The sequence below is a fragment of the Sphaerodactylus townsendi genome, linkage group LG05 (assembly GCF_021028975.2).
Source record: "Sphaerodactylus townsendi isolate TG3544 linkage group LG05, MPM_Stown_v2.3, whole genome shotgun sequence".
In the NCBI taxonomy this organism is placed as follows: domain Eukaryota; kingdom Metazoa; phylum Chordata; class Lepidosauria; order Squamata; family Sphaerodactylidae; genus Sphaerodactylus; species Sphaerodactylus townsendi.
In genome coordinates, this window is record NC_059429.1 from 132739149 (window position 1) to 132757157 (window position 18009).

The following is an 18009-nucleotide window of genomic DNA, read 5'->3' on the forward strand; positions in this document are numbered from 1 at the left end:
CTGTTCTTATACCCTGGAAGACATTCCAAACCAGGAGATAACCAGGCCGCAGAAATACCGAAGATTTTACAGTATGCAAGTCACATATCAAGGATGGCAGGGAGGTGAAGGCACTGCTCTATTCCAAGAAGCTTCCTGCTCTGCCAAAAATTCTAGATCTGATTCCAGTAGCATCTTAGAGACCAGCAAGAGGAATTGAGAATAAAACTGCAAGGATTGTCATGCCCTTATATAAAGCAGTGGTGCAAAGCAAATTGAGAGTACCGTCTTCAGTCCTTGGTCGCCACATCTGCAAATAGGATACAGAGATAGAAAAAGTGCAGAGAAGGGCAACGAGGATGATTGAAGGACTGGAGCACCTTCCTTATGAGGAGAGGCGGCAGCGTTTGGCACTCTTCAGTTTGGAGAGGAGGCGTCTGAGGGGGGAGATGATTGAAGTCTATACAATTATGCATGGGGTAGAAAATGTTGACAGAGAGGAATTTTTCTCTCTTTCTCACAACACTTAGAAACCAGGGGGTATTCGGCCAGGTTCCCGGCCGCCGGTAGCCAAATCGGACCAGCGCAGCGAAAGCACCGCCTAACGTAGCCAGTGATTGGCGTTATGGATTATGCACCCACAGCCTGGTGCGCGCCACTCACCTGGATAGCTTTAAAAGGGGCTTGGACAGATTGATGGAGGAGAAGTCACTGCGCCACCACCCGGACCCTCTTGATCCGACTTGCAGACGCTCTAGCAGGCCCAGGGTGCCCAGGAGCAACAGCCTATAGCTCGCCGGAAGGCCATTGCTCTCACATCCTGCAGGTGAGCTCCCAATGGCACCTGGTGGGCCACTGCGAGTAGCAGAGAGCTGGACCAGATGGACTCTGGTCCGATCCAGCTGGCTTGTTCTTATGTTCTTAGGGTGTACGTTTTTGAAAACCAAAGATATGGCAAAGATATCTGACGAAGGGAGCTTTGATTTGTATTGCCGAAGGCTTTCACGGCCATGCTCAACTGGTTGTTGTGGGGTTTCCGGGCTGTGTGGCCGTGGCCTGGTAGATCTTTGTTCGCGAAATGTTAGGAACAAGATCTACCGGACCACGGCCACGCAGCCCGGAAAACCCACCACAACCGGAGCCTTGATTCTTGAAAGTTTATACGCTGAGGTTTCCAAGCTGCTACTGGACTTCAATCTAGTTATTCTGTTGCTGAGCAACATGGCTACCTCTGAAATCCGCCATGAATGTATGCACCAAATGTGGAGCCACGGTTCTGCTTCGGCGCTGCTTTGAGAACATGAAGCCAAAGCAACGCTGGCAAAAAAAAAAAGGCAAGCCAACCTTGAGGACTTTCTTCCAGCATGGCAGGCAACACATGAAGCCACACAGCTGGCACCGAAAAGGAACATCACAGTCTGAGCTGCATCCCACACAATGGAATCTCCCTAATGAGGAAAATAAGAGAGATTCTTCAGAACCTTTCGCCTTCTTTCTATAGTTTAGTTAGGGTCGCTGCTCACAGGCAAAACACATGCAGGCCTTGCTTGTGAGGACTCAGCGTCCTCCAATGGGCATCTTTCTGAAAAGCGGGGAACCCATAAGGTTGACTTAAGTACCATCCTTCACCAGCCATCAACGAGGGACCGAAAAATAAAGCAAACCCGAATGTGTCCAGATGAAAACAAGGCGTGTTCAAAAAATGAAGGAATGAAAGGAAGTTCCCTCTTTTCAGGTCCTTTAGTGTCAGGATCTGGTTTGAAAACAACCTGATAACACTTCCTCGCTCTTTAGTCGTAAGCTTCCAAGTCCTCCGGCTTTCCCACAGGCTGGGATGGGGGAGGGAGGAGAGAGAGAGGGGGGGAGGGAGAGAGGGGGAGAGAGAGGGAGGGAGAAAAGGGAGGGAGAAAGGGAGAAGTAGGGAGGGAGAGAGGGAGGAAGAAAGGGAGGGAGAGAGAGAGGGGGGAGGGAGGGAGAGAGAGAGGGGAGGGAGAGGGAGAGAGAGAGGGAGGGAGAGAGGGAGGGAGAAGGGGGAGGGCGGGAGAGAGGGAGAGGTAGAGAGAGGGAGGGAGATAGAGAGAGAGGGAGGAAGAGAGGGAGAGAGAGAGGGAGAGAGGGGGAGGGAGAGGGAGAGAGAGAGAGGGAGAGGGAGGGAGGGAGGGAGAGGGAGAGGGAGGGAGAAAGAGAGAGAGAGAGGATGAGCTAACCCTGTATCTTCTTTGGCTTTTCCTGCATTTCCCCAATATGAATAGTTTAGTACCCTGCTTTGCTGACAATTGCCAATAAAGACTTCTCTTACCAATGTCAGAGTCTGGTGAATGTCCAAAGGCAGACAACCTTACATTTTGCACCATCAGGAGGTGTTGGGCAGGAACATTTCCTGCTGTACAGCTGAGCACAGGAAACTGCAGCATGCCAAGTCAGAGTGTTGACTGTTCTGGCTCATTATGTCTGACTTGGACTTACAAGTAGCAATCCAAGGCCAGAGGGAGAGACGGGCATTTTCCACTGGTCCTACCGGGGAGTTCTGCTAAACCGGAGATCCTGGTAATTCTAGCTGTGCAACTCACCAAGAGAGTTGTAAATCCTGTGCCCAAAATTCTAAAGATAGGATGGCGGTACGCTTCAACCTGTGGCTTCCAGTGACACTTGCTTCCCATGGCATACCTGCATTGAGGCTTCTCCTCGACCTGTGATCCTCAGGTTAGTGTGAGGGTCTGTTACTCCAATCAACGAGTAAGACTCAAGAAAGTTTCTTGATTGAAACCCATTCAAAATAAGAGCCCAAAGACCCCTGGTGGCACTCTGAAGCTAAAGAAACATTACTGGTTGTTGCGGGTTTTCCGGGCTGCGTGGCCGTGAACCACGGCCACACGGCCCGGAAAGCCCACCACAACCAGTTGAATCCGGCCATGAAAGCCTTCAAAAATACACTGAAATGTTAGCTCATCCCACGGTCCCCTGCGTTTCCAAAACATCAGCAGCGAGAAAGAAGCATTGTTATGGCTGCAACACACTTCCCTCCTCCAGAAAGATAAGAGACGAGGTATGCCTGACTCACTAGTTACAAGCAAGCAATAGAAAACCCTTCCAGCCTTTGGCACCAGGAATGGGAGGGCCAGTTGAAGGATGCCCACAAGAGCCAAGCTGGACAATTCACTCATGAAGGGAAGCACACCTGCTACTTGCCTACAGAATCATGAATGTGGAGGAAGAGGAACCACAGTGCAGGGGTGCTAAGACGTGCCCACCTTTTGCCAGCTCACGGGAGAGGTCAGTAACGGGACCTTTTGAATATAATGCCTTTACTTTTGTTTTTCTACTGCCTTCTTATTTGTAAAGCAAGCTTCCACAGGGTGGAAGCAGGAATTTTAAAAGGCCTGAAGTTGATGGCAGGGAGGCTGCCCTAAGCAAGGGAACAACCAGCAAATGGCAACCTGAAGGCATTAAGAAGAGTTTGGATTTATATCCCTCTTTCCCTCTTGAAAGGAGACTCAAAGGGGCTTACAATCTCCTTTCCTGCCCCCCCCCCCCGCCCCAACAAACACCCCGTGAGATGGGTGGGGCTGACAGAGCTCCGAAGAACTGTGACTAGCTCAAGGTCACCCAGCTGGCATGTGTTGGGAGTGCACAAGCTAATATGTTTCACCAGATAAGCCTCAGCCACTCAGGTGGAGGAGCGGGGAATCAAAACCGGTTCTCCAGATTAGAGTGCACCTGCTCTTAACTACTACGCCACGCTGGTTCTCTCTTAACAGGGACATATGGAAATAGCCCGTGTGGTGTTGGGGCTGGAGCAGAGATGGCCAACTCTGGGGCTTCAAATGTTCATGGACTACAATACCCATCAGCCCCTGCTGGAATGGCCAATTGCAGGGGCTGACGGGAATTGTAGTCCAGAGACATCTGAAGTACCAGAGTTGGACACCCTTGGGCTAGAGCATCACATCAGACTCAGGGAGACTGAGGCCAAAATCTTCTCCCTGCCACGGAAGTTTTCCAGCCCTGCTGCGGAAGCATCCTTTCCAAGGAAGAAAAGGGCTTCTACTGGATTCTACCCTGTTTCCCTGAAAATAAGACCTACCCCGAAAATAAACCCTAGCACAGTGATGGCGAACCTTTTTGAGACCGAGTGCCCAAATTGCAATCCCAAACCCACTTATTTATCGCAAAGTGCCAACACGGCAATTTAACCTGGATACTGAGGCTTTAGTTTAGAAAAAATGGTTGGCTCTGAGGCGTGCACTACTCGGGAGTAAACTTGGTGGTAGAAGGTAGCTTTGCTTTGAAGCAACCATGCAACTCTTCGAACGGGTGAATCACGACCCTAGGAGGGTTTACTCAGAAGCAAGCCACATTGCCAGCAACTGAGCTTACTCCCACGTAAAGGATTGTGCTTTAGTTTTTCGCGTGAAAATCAGTGGGGTTTAACAGCGCTTAACAGGGTTACCTATACTGCTTCCCCAAAACTAGGTCTTAGGTTTAATGCTAATAATCGAGCCCAGCGGCCCAGGCCAACCTAGATGTGTGTGCGAGGGTGGGGGGACGATTTCCCCCTGTTTGTGCATGCCCACAGAGAGGGCTCTGAGTGCCACCTCTGGCACCCGTGCCATAGGTTCAGCATCACTATCCTAACATGATTTTTCGGGATTTTTGGAGGATGCTTGAAATATAAGCACTACTCCAAAAATAAGCCCTAGTTACAGATTCCCTGGCGCAGCTGATCTGGTTATGTGGGGGGTGCAAAATCATGGAAAAAAATCCCCTAAAAATACGTCCTAATGCATCTTTTGGAGCAAAAATTAATATAAGACCCTGTCTTATTTTCGGGGAAAACATGCATTCCACAGCACGCCCCAGCCCATTTGTTCAGTTTCATGACGGCCAGCAGGCCAGCCTGCCCCCCCCCCGGAAATCCACAAAACAGAAATCCACACAAAAAATATCATCAGCTTGTAGCATTCTTACGGTCACCCTCATGTGGTCTGGCTCTTGGTCCCAACATGGTTCTTCTCTTACTATATGCCAGCATACAAAATTTAGCTACCTGCTGAGATATAAGAGAAACTCGGTCTTCCAGCAAAATTCTCACAAGAACTGAGAGTCGGAATTAACTCTAGTTAAATTTCTGTACTGGATAAACAATGGATGAATTAACGCCTCCCTTTCCCCTTTATGGAGTTCACAATGCAATAAAATATGTAATACAGAGTCCACTTCCCCTGAGTTACAAACACATAGTCTCCTATGTCGTGGGATTTTTTGAAATCTGCCCATTAGATTGGCTGATGGAAAAGCGTCAAACCGGGCCCTTGAAAAGGCCCAGCGGCATTTCGTAGATGTTATATTGGACAGGTAAGGGGCAGCCGAGATACCTGTCCAAGATTTTAATGGTTTATATAACGCCGGTAACAAGGAGAAATCTGTTTGCATTTCAATATCATTGAGCCGTTGATAGACCAAGGCTGTTGCTCTGCAATGATCCAGTTCCATAGTTATACCTACTATTTACTGGTGAGACCGGTGGAATGTTGGAGTTTGTCGGCTGTCGTGCTCGGCAGGAACCTCCGTCCGTTTCAGCCTTCTGTGATTCAGAGTGGACTGTGGGACAGGCTGTGCTCTGCGACTTCTTCAGCACTTCAGTCTTGGAGGAGCCTGTTGAGGACATTGCACAGTTCTATGAAAAAGCCACCCCTCACACGGGTTCAATTCCTGTTCACCAAGAAACTCCCCGGATGACACTGGGCAAATCTCACTCTTTTGTCCTTATCTAACTGTAAAGAAAAAGGCAGGGTAGAAGAAGAAGGAGTTATATCCCCCCTTTCTCTCCTCCTTCACGTGATCCAAGGAACCAATGATTTGGCATACTGCATTATTGATGGCATTCCCCCTCTCATTATTATCTCAAAGAGGACAGAGAGGTGAGAAGTTAGCGAGGAGTAGAATGAGAGAAAGATGCAAAGGATGGGAGAGACCATTACAAAGGGTTGTCCCGCGACCCGTTTTCAGAGGCTTTGTGACCCAGCTTTGGAAAGACAGTTCGGAAACACTGGCCAATAGCCCATTCCTCAGATGTGTGTCATCGTCACTTCACAATGATCAAAATGGCTCTCATCTACAAAAGCCAGTGCCAGAGTAAAAAACGACAACCCTGTTCAGTCTTTAAGGTACCACAAATCTCTTGATTTTTGTCTCCTCTGAGAGAGTTACGCAAGTGCTGTTCTCACTTGTGATAGCTCCAACTCTTTGGAACCAGATGGGATTTCCAGGAAAACTGGCCCTTAATCCAGAGTCTAAATAGTGTTCGATGACTAAGGAATGCAGAGAAGGGGTAATTCTGTCATGTTTTTCGAAATAAACAGGGACCATCCACAGGATTTTGAAACATAAGCAGAACACTGCAAGGCTAATGACAGGAAAAGGTAATTGCTGACTCTAGATATCCTTTTGTCAGTAAGAGGAAAAATCATCCTCCCAGGCTAGTGACAAGAGCCAGGTCACCCAATTAATTATTTCTTTTTATATCCTGCCTCGTCCCCAAGGGGCTCTGGGCGGGTTACAACATATTTTAAAAACATCCTGCCATTTTAAACTATGCATCCCGATTTAAAACTGTAAAACCACTTAACAAAATTATTTCAAAACGCTGGTTAATAGATGATATAAATTAATCCATCTTGCCATTTCCACACACACGCACACGCACACGAACACACACCGGACACTGTAAGATGCTCTAGTATATTTGATCAGCCCGGCTGGCTAGTTGGGAAAGGCCTGGTGGAACAGCCACATCTTGCAGGCCCTGCGGAGCTGACACAGTTCCTGCAGGGTTCTGATATCAGCCGGTAGTCGGTTCTACCAGACTGGAGCCAGAGCTGTAAAAGTCCCCCCCGCCCCAAGGTTTTATTCCGTCCTTAACGCGTGTTTATTGGCCTGTGCGGAAAGGGCCAGAGAGCCAAGCATGGTGTAGTACCATGGTGGCGAACCTATGGCACTCCAGATGTTCATGGACTACAATTCCCATCAGCCCCTGCCAGCAGGGCCAATTGGGAATTGCAGTCCATGAACATCTGGAGTGCCAATTGGCCATGCTGGCAGGGGCTGGTGGGAATTGCGGTCCATGAACATCTGGAGTGCAATAGGAACATCTGGAGTGCCAATTGGCCGTGCTGGCAGGAATTGCAGTTCATGAACATCTGGAGTGCCAATTGGCCATGCTGGCAGGGGCTGTCGGGAATTGCAGTTCATGAACATCTGGAGTGCCAATTGGCCATGCTGGCAGGGGCTGGGGGGATTGCAGTCAATGAACATCTGGAGTGCAATAGGAACATCTGGAGCACCAATTGGCCATGCTGGCAGGGGCTGGCGGGAATCGCAGTCCATGAACATCTGGAGTGTAATAGGAACATCTGGAGTGCCAATTGGCCATGCTGGCAGGGGCTGGCGGGAATTGTAGTCCATGCACATCTGGAGTGCCACAGGTTCGCCATCACTGGTGTAGTGCTTAGAGAGCCCTAACCTGGATGGCCCAAGCTAGTCTGATCTCGTCACATCTGGTAAGTCAAGCAGCCCCCCTAAGCAGATGTTGGATGGAAGAGACCAAGGACGTTCTGGGAACCACAAAACTGCCTCCTGTGGTTGATCAGCTGTTGGCTGCACACACAGAAATCTTCTCAGGAAGCAAGGTTCCCCTGAGAGACAGCTCACAATGGTCAACAGGAGTCTGATACGGGCTGGGGGGGGGCTGGGGGGGGGGTTGGTATCTCCTTGTCCCAATCTGTACTTACCCAACAGAGGGTCTGCACAAAGCAGTGAACGATCACTGGTGCTTCGGGGGTGCTCTGCCTCCCTTTCATTAGATTTAAGGTTGCTTGCTCGGCTGCGGCAGGACAAAATCGTACTCTGGACTCTTCCTTGCAGCCCGTCCTTGGAAGTCCCTGGGAGTGACAATATACCAAAGAGGGTTCAATTGGGCAAAAGGCAAATCCACTGTTTCAACTCAGTTCCACTGATCGAGAACTACCTCTCTTAGGGTACTGGATATTACACAAACCAACCTTGCTTCCCCCTGCAACTTAAGAGCTGGAATTTGTGCATGTGCACACACACAGACACGCAGACACACCACACGAAATCTAGGGTTCATGTTTGTGCAGTACAAGTAGGGACTTGCAACAAAATGTGGCATGCTGTTGCATCATCCTGTTTTTAAACAGCTGTTTAACTTTCTTGCCTTTTTTTGCCATCAAGTCACAGGGTTTTCAAAGCAAGAGACGTTCACAGGTGATTTGCCATTGCCTGTCTCCATGTCATGACCCTGGTGTTCCTTGGAGGTCTCCCATCCAGATATTAGCCAAGTTTAGGGCTGAGAGTCTGTGACTGGCCCAAGGAAAAGGTCCCCCAGCAAGCTTCTCTGCAGAGTTTCTGCAGGTGGGATATTAATGCTATGAATGAATGAATGAATGAATGAATGAATGAATGAATGAATGAATGAAAGAAATTGTGTTGTTTCTATTCTCTGAGCCACCTCAATTGGGTCTCTGCAGTGTCTAACCCAGGGATCTTCAAACTATGCCCCTCAAGATGTTCATAGACTACAATTCCCTTGAGCCCTACCACTTGGCCATGCTGGCAGGGGCTGATGGGAATTGTAGTCCATGAACATCTGGAGGGCCATAGTTTGAAGACCCCTAGTCTAACCCTTCTAACAAAAAAAGAAAATGAAACGAGTATGTTAAGTTTAGCAAAACGAGAATCTCGAACCTGGGGTTGGGGAGGCAGCTTCACCCTGAATTTCACTCTCTTCTGTAGTAGAACCCGAACCCCCCCGACCAACGAAGCCACACTCCTGGGCTGGCAGCAGAAGTCCTTCGCTATCCTCGGGGCAACCTGCTCCAGTCAGATCTTGGCACAGCTGCTTGAATTGCTTCTTGTGATGGGGCCGCACAAACATCGAGAATCCTGGAAAATGGGAAGGGAAGCAATGCCAAAATGTAATTGAGCTGGCTTGTTCCAGCGCGGGCAGTTTAATGAAATCCAGCCCTCATTTCCTAGAAATCAGAAACACATTTTTTTTCTCAAGACATCTCAATCAAGACTCTGCTTGCCATTTTCTTTCACCCTACAGCGACAAGAGGTGGTGTGGCTGGGCTCAGGGCAGCTTACAACAACAAGAAGAAGAGTAGAAGAGTTTGGATTTATATCCCTGCTTTCTCTCCCGTAGGAGACTAAAAGAGGTAGACAATCTTCTTGCCTTTCCCCCCCTCACACCAATCACCCTGTGAGGTAGGTGGGGCTGAGAGAGCTCCAAAAAACTGTGACTAGCCCAAGGTCACCCAGCTGCCGTGTGTGGGAATGCACAGGCTAATCTGAATTCCCCAGATAAGCCTCCAGAACTCAAGTGGCAGAGCTGGGAATTAAACCCGGTTCCTCCAGATCAGAGTGCACCTGCTCTTAGCCACTACGCCACTGCTGCTCACAATGTAAATCGATACACACATAGTTTATTTAACACAGTAAGCAGTTAAAATTAATTCATAAACAATTAAAATATATAAATTTACAAACATACATTGATCATACTCTTTTCCATTCCCAAATGGGAACACATTTTAATAATTCTGATTTCATTGAGTAATGAAGGTTCAAGATGTAATGGGTTCAAGGTGAAGGAAAAGAGATTCCACCTAAACATCAGGAAAAACTTCCTGACAGGGCTGTTCGACAGTGGAATTCATTGCCACGGAGAGTGGTGGAGTCTCCTTCTTTGGAAGATTTTAAACAGAGGCTGGATGGCCATCTGTCAGGAGTGCTTGGATTGTGTGTTCCTGAAGGGGGTTGGACTTGATGGCCCTTGGGGTCTCTTCCAACTCTGTGATTCCCAGGAATTCCCAACATAGGCAACCCCATGAGACCTTGAGTAAACGGTACAATCCCAAATTGTCTGGACAGCCTCACTGGTTTTCCATGGTTAGGTCAGAATGGAAATGTCCGATTTTTCTTTCCTGGCGAGAAGAGGCCGTTCGAAATGGGTTATCTCAAAAGCAGCGAGTCACTCGTAGGTGGACAAGAAGATCTTCATGTCTCCCTGCCTTCCACCATCTGCCCAGAGACTCAGCTGAAGCACCCCTCTACCAAACGTTGCTTTGGCAAGGGCTTCCTGGTTGATTGTATAGCGATGACCAAATAAGGTGGAAGGACAACAAAAATAGGTTGAGAGAACTGGGCGATTTAAGAGAAGCGTTTCTACAAGGAGATGCCAAAGCTGTCCTCCTTAGTGCCGGAAGAATCACGTAGACTTGCTGGCGTCGGGGGGAAAGTCATGTCCTCTCTCAGCAAAGTTAGTCAGACTTAGATGAGGAAATGACCAGCCCAGAGGTAACAGTCCCTTATTACTAAGGATGAGGCAGCTACGGTAGAGAAGCCAGCATAATAAGCCAGCAACCACAACCCAAGAGAAATAACATTCCTGGACTTGGCCCAGCCCCCCGGGGCCCAGTTCCTCCAGCTGCTCAACTAAAATTCCTGGGATCCTCTCTGAGTTCTTTGGAGTAAACTTCAGGAGTTGGATGTATTGTCGAAGGCTTTCAGGAGTTGGGTTTTTCAGTTTTCTGTTTTTCTCGTAAATCACTACCCAGATTCTTACTTGGCTTCCCGGCCAGTCAGTCCCTCCTGGGACTTCGGCTGTGTGTAGGTTTGTGGCCTACTTGGATTATTGGGTACCTGGACACACACAAGCTACCTCCTGCTTTATTGTGTTCTGATCTTTCCTCCCTGTCCCTCCCATTTTCTGAATTTATTTTGCATAGTTTTTTTTGTGCTGATTCTATCTATCTATCTATCTATCTATCTATCTATCTATCTATCTATCTATCTATCTATCTATCTATCTATCTATCTATCTATCTATCTATCTATCTATCTATCTATGGGGGGGGGGGGGGTGGGGGGGGGGGGGGGTGGGGGGGGGGGGGGGTGGGGGGGGGGGGGGGTGGGGGGGGGGGGGGGTGGGGGGGGGGGGGGGTGGGGGGGGGGGGGGGTGGGGGGGGGGGGGGGTGGGGGGGGGGGGGGGTGGGGGGGGGGGGGGGTGGGGGGGGGGGGGGGTGGGGGGGGGGGGGGGTGGGGGGGGGGGGGGGTGGGGGGGGGGGGGGGTGGGGGGGGGGGGGGGTGGGGGGGGGGGGGGGTGGGGGGGGGGGGGGGTGGGGGGGGGGGGGGGTGGGGGGGGGGGGGGGTGGGGGGGGGGGGGGGTGGGGGGGGGGGGGGGTGGGGGGGGGGGGGGGTGGGGGGGGGGGGGGGTGGGGGGGGGGGGGGGTGGGGGGGGGGGGGGGTGGGGGGGGGGGGGGGTGGGGGGGGGGGGGGGTGGGGGGGGGGGGGGGTGGGGGGGGGGGGGGGTGGGGGGGGGGGGGGGTGGGGGGGGGGGGGGGTGGGGGGGGGGGGGGGTGGGGGGGGGGGGGGGTGGGGGGGGGGGGGGGTGGGGGGGGGGGGGGGTGGGGGGGGGGGGGGGTGGGGGGGGGGGGGGGTGGGGGGGGGGGGGGGTGGGGGGGGGGGGGGGTGGGGGGGGGGGGGGGTGGGGGGGGGGGGGGGTGGGGGGGGGGGGGGGTGGGGGGGGGGGGGGGTGGGGGGGGGGGGGGGTGGGGGGGGGGGGGGGTGGGGGGGGGGGGGGGTGGGGGGGGGGGGGGGTGGGGGGGGGGGGGGGTGGGGGGGGGGGGGGGTGGGGGGGGGGGGGGGTGGGGGGGGGGGGGGGTGGGGGGGGGGGGGGGTGGGGGGGGGGGGGGGTGGGGGGGGGGGGGGGTGGGGGGGGGGGGGGGTGGGGGGGGGGGGGGGTGGGGGGGGGGGGGGGTGGGGGGGGGGGGGGGTGGGGGGGGGGGGGGGTGGGGGGGGGGGGGGGTGGGGGGGGGGGGGGGTGGGGGGGGGGGGGGGTGGGGGGGGGGGGGGGTGGGGGGGGGGGGGGGTGGGGGGGGGGGGGGGTGGGGGGGGGGGGGGGTGGGGGGGGGGGGGGGTGGGGGGGGGGGGGGGTGGGGGGGGGGGGGGGTGGGGGGGGGGGGGGGTGGGGGGGGGGGGGGGTGGGGGGGGGGGGGGGTGGGGGGGGGGGGGGGTGGGGGGGGGGGGGGGTGGGGGGGGGGGGGGGTGGGGGGGGGGGGGGGTGGGGGGGGGGGGGGGTGGGGGGGGGGGGGGGTGGGGGGGGGGGGGGGTGGGGGGGGGGGGGGGTGGGGGGGGGGGGGGGTGGGGGGGGGGGGGGGTGGGGGGGGGGGGGGGTGGGGGGGGGGGGGGGTGGGGGGGGGGGGGGGTGGGGGGGGGGGGGGGTGGGGGGGGGGGGGGGTGGGGGGGGGGGGGGGTGGGGGGGGGGGGGGGTGGGGGGGGGGGGGGGTGGGGGGGGGGGGGGGTGGGGGGGGGGGGGGGTGGGGGGGGGGGGGGGTGGGGGGGGGGGGGGGTGGGGGGGGGGGGGGGTGGGGGGGGGGGGGGGTGGGGGGGGGGGGGGGTGGGGGGGGGGGGGGGTGGGGGGGGGGGGGGGTGGGGGGGGGGGGGGGTGGGGGGGGGGGGGGGTGGGGGGGGGGGGGGGTGGGGGGGGGGGGGGGTGGGGGGGGGGGGGGGTGGGGGGGGGGGGGGGTGGGGGGGGGGGGGGGTGGGGGGGGGGGGGGGTGGGGGGGGGGGGGGGTGGGGGGGGGGGGGGGTGGGGGGGGGGGGGGGTGGGGGGGGGGGGGGGTGGGGGGGGGGGGGGGTGGGGGGGGGGGGGGGTGGGGGGGGGGGGGGGTGGGGGGGGGGGGGGGTGGGGGGGGGGGGGGGTGGGGGGGGGGGGGGGTGGGGGGGGGGGGGGGTGGGGGGGGGGGGGGGTGGGGGGGGGGGGGGGTGGGGGGGGGGGGGGGTGGGGGGGGGGGGGGGTGGGGGGGGGGGGGGGTGGGGGGGGGGGGGGGTGGGGGGGGGGGGGGGTGGGGGGGGGGGGGGGTGGGGGGGGGGGGGGGTGGGGGGGGGGGGGGGTGGGGGGGGGGGGGGGTGGGGGGGGGGGGGGGTGGGGGGGGGGGGGGGTGGGGGGGGGGGGGGGTGGGGGGGGGGGGGGGTGGGGGGGGGGGGGGGTGGGGGGGGGGGGGGGTGGGGGGGGGGGGGGGTGGGGGGGGGGGGGGGTGGGGGGGGGGGGGGGTGGGGGGGGGGGGGGGTGGGGGGGGGGGGGGGTGGGGGGGGGGGGGGGTGGGGGGGGGGGGGGGTGGGGGGGGGGGGGGGTGGGGGGGGGGGGGGGTGGGGGGGGGGGGGGGTGGGGGGGGGGGGGGGTGGGGGGGGGGGGGGGTGGGGGGGGGGGGGGGTGGGGGGGGGGGGGGGTGGGGGGGGGGGGGGGTGGGGGGGGGGGGGGGTGGGGGGGGGGGGGGGTGGGGGGGGGGGGGGGTGGGGGGGGGGGGGGGTGGGGGGGGGGGGGGGTGGGGGGGGGGGGGGGTGGGGGGGGGGGGGGGTGGGGGGGGGGGGGGGTGGGGGGGGGGGGGGGTGGGGGGGGGGGGGGGTGGGGGGGGGGGGGGGTGGGGGGGGGGGGGGGTGGGGGGGGGGGGGGGTGGGGGGGGGGGGGGGTGGGGGGGGGGGGGGGTGGGGGGGGGGGGGGGTGGGGGGGGGGGGGGGTGGGGGGGGGGGGGGGTGGGGGGGGGGGGGGGTGGGGGGGGGGGGGGGTGGGGGGGGGGGGGGGTGGGGGGGGGGGGGGGTGGGGGGGGGGGGGGGTGGGGGGGGGGGGGGGTGGGGGGGGGGGGGGGTGGGGGGGGGGGGGGGTGGGGGGGGGGGGGGGTGGGGGGGGGGGGGGGTGGGGGGGGGGGGGGGTGGGGGGGGGGGGGGGTGGGGGGGGGGGGGGGTGGGGGGGGGGGGGGGTGGGGGGGGGGGGGGGTGGGGGGGGGGGGGGGTGGGGGGGGGGGGGGGTGGGGGGGGGGGGGGGTGGGGGGGGGGGGGGGTGGGGGGGGGGGGGGGTGGGGGGGGGGGGGGGTGGGGGGGGGGGGGGGTGGGGGGGGGGGGGGGTGGGGGGGGGGGGGGGTGGGGGGGGGGGGGGGTGGGGGGGGGGGGGGGTGGGGGGGGGGGGGGGTGGGGGGGGGGGGGGGTGGGGGGGGGGGGGGGTGGGGGGGGGGGGGGGTGGGGGGGGGGGGGGGTGGGGGGGGGGGGGGGTGGGGGGGGGGGGGGGTGGGGGGGGGGGGGGGTGGGGGGGGGGGGGGGTGGGGGGGGGGGGGGGTGGGGGGGGGGGGGGGTGGGGGGGGGGGGGGGTGGGGGGGGGGGGGGGTGGGGGGGGGGGGGGGTGGGGGGGGGGGGGGGTGGGGGGGGGGGGGGGTGGGGGGGGGGGGGGGTGGGGGGGGGGGGGGGTGGGGGGGGGGGGGGGTGGGGGGGGGGGGGGGTGGGGGGGGGGGGGGGTGGGGGGGGGGGGGGGTGGGGGGGGGGGGGGGTGGGGGGGGGGGGGGGTGGGGGGGGGGGGGGGTGGGGGGGGGGGGGGGTGGGGGGGGGGGGGGGTGGGGGGGGGGGGGGGTGGGGGGGGGGGGGGGTGGGGGGGGGGGGGGGTGGGGGGGGGGGGGGGTGGGGGGGGGGGGGGGTGGGGGGGGGGGGGGGTGGGGGGGGGGGGGGGTGGGGGGGGGGGGGGGTGGGGGGGGGGGGGGGTGGGGGGGGGGGGGGGTGGGGGGGGGGGGGGGTGGGGGGGGGGGGGGGTGGGGGGGGGGGGGGGTGGGGGGGGGGGGGGGTGGGGGGGGGGGGGGGTGGGGGGGGGGGGGGGTGGGGGGGGGGGGGGGTGGGGGGGGGGGGGGGTGGGGGGGGGGGGGGGTGGGGGGGGGGGGGGGTGGGGGGGGGGGGGGGTGGGGGGGGGGGGGGGTGGGGGGGGGGGGGGGTGGGGGGGGGGGGGGGTGGGGGGGGGGGGGGGTGGGGGGGGGGGGGGGTGGGGGGGGGGGGGGGTGGGGGGGGGGGGGGGTGGGGGGGGGGGGGGGTGGGGGGGGGGGGGGGTGGGGGGGGGGGGGGGTGGGGGGGGGGGGGGGTGGGGGGGGGGGGGGGTGGGGGGGGGGGGGGGTGGGGGGGGGGGGGGGTGGGGGGGGGGGGGGGTGGGGGGGGGGGGGGGTGGGGGGGGGGGGGGGTGGGGGGGGGGGGGGGTGGGGGGGGGGGGGGGTGGGGGGGGGGGGGGGTGGGGGGGGGGGGGGGTGGGGGGGGGGGGGGGTGGGGGGGGGGGGGGGTGGGGGGGGGGGGGGGTGGGGGGGGGGGGGGGTGGGGGGGGGGGGGGGTGGGGGGGGGGGGGGGTGGGGGGGGGGGGGGGTGGGGGGGGGGGGGGGTGGGGGGGGGGGGGGGTGGGGGGGGGGGGGGGTGGGGGGGGGGGGGGGTGGGGGGGGGGGGGGGTGGGGGGGGGGGGGGGTGGGGGGGGGGGGGGGTGGGGGGGGGGGGGGGTGGGGGGGGGGGGGGGTGGGGGGGGGGGGGGGTGGGGGGGGGGGGGGGTGGGGGGGGGGGGGGGTGGGGGGGGGGGGGGGTGGGGGGGGGGGGGGGTGGGGGGGGGGGGGGGTGGGGGGGGGGGGGGGTGGGGGGGGGGGGGGGTGGGGGGGGGGGGGGGTGGGGGGGGGGGGGGGTGGGGGGGGGGGGGGGTGGGGGGGGGGGGGGGTGGGGGGGGGGGGGGGTGGGGGGGGGGGGGGGTGGGGGGGGGGGGGGGTGGGGGGGGGGGGGGGTGGGGGGGGGGGGGGGTGGGGGGGGGGGGGGGTGGGGGGGGGGGGGGGTGGGGGGGGGGGGGGGTGGGGGGGGGGGGGGGTGGGGGGGGGGGGGGGTGGGGGGGGGGGGGGGTGGGGGGGGGGGGGGGTGGGGGGGGGGGGGGGTGGGGGGGGGGGGGGGTGGGGGGGGGGGGGGGTGGGGGGGGGGGGGGGTGGGGGGGGGGGGGGGTGGGGGGGGGGGGGGGTGGGGGGGGGGGGGGGTGGGGGGGGGGGGGGGTGGGGGGGGGGGGGGGTGGGGGGGGGGGGGGGTGGGGGGGGGGGGGGGTGGGGGGGGGGGGGGGTGGGGGGGGGGGGGGGTGGGGGGGGGGGGGGGTGGGGGGGGGGGGGGGTGGGGGGGGGGGGGGGTGGGGGGGGGGGGGGGTGGGGGGGGGGGGGGGTGGGGGGGGGGGGGGGTGGGGGGGGGGGGGGGTGGGGGGGGGGGGGGGTGGGGGGGGGGGGGGGTGGGGGGGGGGGGGGGTGGGGGGGGGGGGGGGTGGGGGGGGGGGGGGGTGGGGGGGGGGGGGGGTGGGGGGGGGGGGGGGTGGGGGGGGGGGGGGGTGGGGGGGGGGGGGGGTGGGGGGGGGGGGGGGTGGGGGGGGGGGGGGGTGGGGGGGGGGGGGGGTGGGGGGGGGGGGGGGTGGGGGGGGGGGGGGGTGGGGGGGGGGGGGGGTGGGGGGGGGGGGGGGTGGGGGGGGGGGGGGGTGGGGGGGGGGGGGGGTGGGGGGGGGGGGGGGTGGGGGGGGGGGGGGGTGGGGGGGGGGGGGGGTGGGGGGGGGGGGGGGTGGGGGGGGGGGGGGGTGGGGGGGGGGGGGGGTGGGGGGGGGGGGGGGTGGGGGGGGGGGGGGGTGGGGGGGGGGGGGGGTGGGGGGGGGGGGGGGTGGGGGGGGGGGGGGGTGGGGGGGGGGGGGGGTGGGGGGGGGGGGGGGTGGGGGGGGGGGGGGGTGGGGGGGGGGGGGGGTGGGGGGGGGGGGGGGTGGGGGGGGGGGGGGGTGGGGGGGGGGGGGGGTGGGGGGGGGGGGGGGTGGGGGGGGGGGGGGGTGGGGGGGGGGGGGGGTGGGGGGGGGGGGGGGTGGGGGGGGGGGGGGGTGGGGGGGGGGGGGGGTGGGGGGGGGGGGGGGTGGGGGGGGGGGGGGGTGGGGGGGGGGGGGGGTGGGGGGGGGGGGGGGTGGGGGGGGGGGGGGGTGGGGGGGGGGGGGGGTGGGGGGGGGGGGGGGTGGGGGGGGGGGGGGGTGGGGGGGGGGGGGGGTGGGGGGGGGGGGGGGTGGGGGGGGGGGGGGGTGGGGGGGGGGGGGGGTGGGGGGGGGGGGGGGTGGGGGGGGGGGGGGGTGGGGGGGGGGGGGGGTGGGGGGGGGGGGGGGTGGGGGGGGGGGGGGGTGGGGGGGGGGGGGGGTGGGGGGGGGGGGGGGTGGGGGGGGGGGGGGGTGGGGGGGGGGGGGGGTGGGGGGGGGGGGGGGTGGGGGGGGGGGGGGGTGGGGGGGGGGGGGGGTGGGGGGGGGGGGGGGTGGGGGGGGGGGGGGGTGGGGGGGGGGGGGGGTGGGGGGGGGGGGGGGTGGGGGGGGGGGGGGGTGGGGGGGGGGGGGGGTGGGGGGGGGGGGGGGTGGGGGGGGGGGGGGGTGGGGGGGGGGGGGGGTGGGGGGGGGGGGGGGTGGGGGGGGGGGGGGGTGGGGGGGGGGGGGGGTGGGGGGGGGGGGGGGTGGGGGGGGGGGGGGGTGGGGGGGGGGGGGGGTGGGGGGGGGGGGGGGTGGGGGGGGGGGGGGGTGGGGGGGGGGGGGGGTGGGGGGGGGGGGGGGTGGGGGGGGGGGGGGGTGGGGGGGGGGGGGGGTGGGGGGGGGGGGGGGTGGGGGGGGGGGGGGGTGGGGGGGGGGGGGGGTGGGGGGGGGGGGGGGTGGGGGGGGGGGGGGGTGGGGGGGGGGGGGGGTGGGGGGGGGGGGGGGTGGGGGGGGGGGGGGGTGGGGGGGGGGGGGGGTGGGGGGGGGGGGGGGTGGGGGGGGGGGGGGGTGGGGGGGGGGGGGGGTGGGGGGGGGGGGGGGTGGGGGGGGGGGGGGGTGGGGGGGGGGGGGGGTGGGGGGGGGGGGGGGTGGGGGGGGGGGGGGGTGGGGGGGGGGGGGGGTGGGGGGGGGGGGGGGTGGGGGGGGGGGGGGGTGGGGGGGGGGGGGGGTGGGGGGGGGGGGGGGTGGGGGGGGGGGGGGGTGGGGGGGGGGGGGGGTGGGGGGGGGGGGGGGTGGGGGGGGGGGGGGGTGGGGGGGGGGGGGGGTGGGGGGGGGGGGGGGTGGGGGGGGGGGGGGGTGGGGGGGGGGGGGGGTGGGGGGGGGGGGGGGTGGGGGGGGGGGGGGGTGGGGGGGGGGGGGGGTGGGGGGGGGGG

General features: G+C 66.2%; 1 protein-coding gene across 1 annotated transcript in view; it reads right to left on the reverse strand.

Moving 5' to 3' along the window:
- Positions 1-18009, reverse strand: part of RTEL1 (regulator of telomere elongation helicase 1) — a 150158-nt gene that overhangs the window by 16509 nt on the left and 115640 nt on the right. Inside the window, exons 26-29 of the mRNA XM_048497934.1 lie at positions 8746-8943; positions 7770-7919; positions 5485-5634; positions 1324-1427 (exon numbers count right to left, since the gene is read on the reverse strand). Coding sequence (XP_048353891.1) covers positions 1324-1427; positions 5485-5634; positions 7770-7919; positions 8746-8943 — 602 coding nt within the window. The remainder of the gene's footprint in view (positions 1-1323; positions 1428-5484; positions 5635-7769; positions 7920-8745; positions 8944-18009) is intronic.